General features: G+C 43.9%; 1 protein-coding gene across 1 annotated transcript in view; it reads left to right on the forward strand.

The window, feature by feature from the left end:
- LOC106875955 (microtubule-associated protein futsch) overlaps positions 1-2,082 on the forward strand; it is a 103,001-nt gene that overhangs the window by 9,719 nt on the left and 91,200 nt on the right. The window contains exon 3 of the mRNA XM_052970976.1: positions 6-1,721. Coding sequence (XP_052826936.1) covers positions 6-1,721 — 1,716 coding nt within the window. The remainder of the gene's footprint in view (positions 1-5; positions 1,722-2,082) is intronic.

The following is a 2,082-nucleotide window of genomic DNA, read 5'->3' on the forward strand; positions in this document are numbered from 1 at the left end:
CCGAGAGAGCGTCACTAGTCAACAAATAGACGTCGACAGTCAACAAGAGTGCATCATTAGGGAAGAAGGTGTCGTCAAAAGTGAACGAGAGAGCATTACTAGTCAAGGACACATCGACAGTAAACGAGAAAGCATCTCAAGTCAACAAGGAATCATCGCCAGTCCTCGAGAGAGCGTCACTAGTCAACAACTAGACGTCCACAGTCAACAAGAGTGCATCATTAGTCAAGAAGGTGATGTCAAAAGTGAACGAGAGAGCATTACTAGTCACGAAAGAGTCATTGACAGGCACCGGGAGAGCATCACTATTCAAAAAGACTTTGACAGTCAACGAGAGAGCATCATCCATCATCAGGGATGCCTTAAAATTCAACAAGAAACCCCCACTAGTAAAGGTAACGTCACCAGTCAGCGAGAAAGGTTTACTAGTGAAGAAAGATACGTAAAATTTCAACGAGAGAGCATCACTAGTCAAAACGAAGCCGTCAAAAGTCAACGAGAGTGTATTACTTGTCAAGGAGACGTCGACAGTGAACGAGAGAGCATTTGTAGTCAAGGATTCGTCAGATATCAACGAGAGAGCTTCAGTAGTCAACAAGGAGTGTGCATCACTTGTCAACAAGAAGAGAACATGACTATTCAAGAAGGATACGGGAAAATTCAACGAGAGAGCATCACTAGACAAAAAGAGACCATTCCCGTTCATCAAGAGACCCACACCATTCAAGATGGAAGCTTCTACAGTGCACATCAGCAAGCCAGCCCCGTCAGTCAAGAAAGATGCTTAAACAGCCAAGAAATCTACATCGACCACCAAGCCAGACACATCTGTCAACAAGCTATATTCACCAATCAGAACAAAGAGCAAATCCCCAGCTGTCCCGAAAGTAGCCTCAGTAGTCTAAAAGGAAGCGCTACCAGTGAAGAAGAGAGCAAGCCTACCAGTCAAGAAGTCCTTGCCAATCAAGATGGAGCCATTCTCAGTGAGCAAGGGCGTATAACCACTCAAAAAGCGATCCTCATCAACAAGCGAATGAAACCTATCTGTCAACGTGCGAATACACCTAAGATACGAGTGAATCTAGCTATTCAGCAGGCGGGCCTCAGAAATCAACAGGATCGTTTCACTAGTCAAAAACCATGCTCAGTTTGTCAGCAAGGGAGTCTTTCCAGACACCGAGTCATCGCCTGCAACCGATATGTGAACCATCAAATAAACATCACCAAATCAAGCAAGTGCTTTACCAACCAACAAAGGAACTTCATTCAACATACGGGCCATAGTAACCAATATCGGAACCTTACCAACTATCAACGGAGCCTCACCAGCCATCAACAGAGCCTCTCTAACCAACAACATTTTCTCGTTATGCAAGAAATGGCCGTCGCTGATCTAATGCAAAACGTCGTTGTCAAACGAAGGACATTTACGTCCCCACAGGATATCTACACAAGACAACAATGTATCCAGTATAGGAGCCACCCCAACGAGCAGATCTTCCATATTGGGCAACAAGAGTATGCCGGCTGTCGACACGTGGGCCTCAGCTCACAAGAGGGAAACAGCAGCAAATATGTATTTCGCACCAGCAAACACGTGTGCCATGACAACAAGCAACATTACCACATCAGGCATCAAGGTGGCCTCACTAGGCCACAAGTCGGCCCCAAAAGACAAAAAGGGTGTCCTTTGTGCAGTCATCAGGTCACTGCTTCTGCAAGTAATAAAAATTCAGGATCCAAGAAGCGATGCTTACCGGCCACCATATGTGTCCCACCAGTAAAGAAAGGGCAGTGCAAGTTAACAAATATCGAGCTTCATCGGTCAACGAAGAAATTTCAGTAGCTATCAAGCAAGACTTACCATTTGAAGAGTGTCCTTCATTGTGCATGTAGCAATCGAGGAGGGAGAAAAATCAACAAACATGATATTGTAACTGAATAAATTATTTAGAACTCCTGATTCGTCTTACAGTCTCACCAAGATCACATACATACATACATGCATACATACATACATACATGCGTGCGTGCACACATGCATATTTGGATGTATATATATATATATATATATATATATAT

The sequence above is a fragment of the Octopus bimaculoides genome, chromosome 10 (assembly GCF_001194135.2).
Source record: "Octopus bimaculoides isolate UCB-OBI-ISO-001 chromosome 10, ASM119413v2, whole genome shotgun sequence".
NCBI classification, from domain to species: Eukaryota; Metazoa; Mollusca; class Cephalopoda; order Octopoda; family Octopodidae; genus Octopus; species Octopus bimaculoides.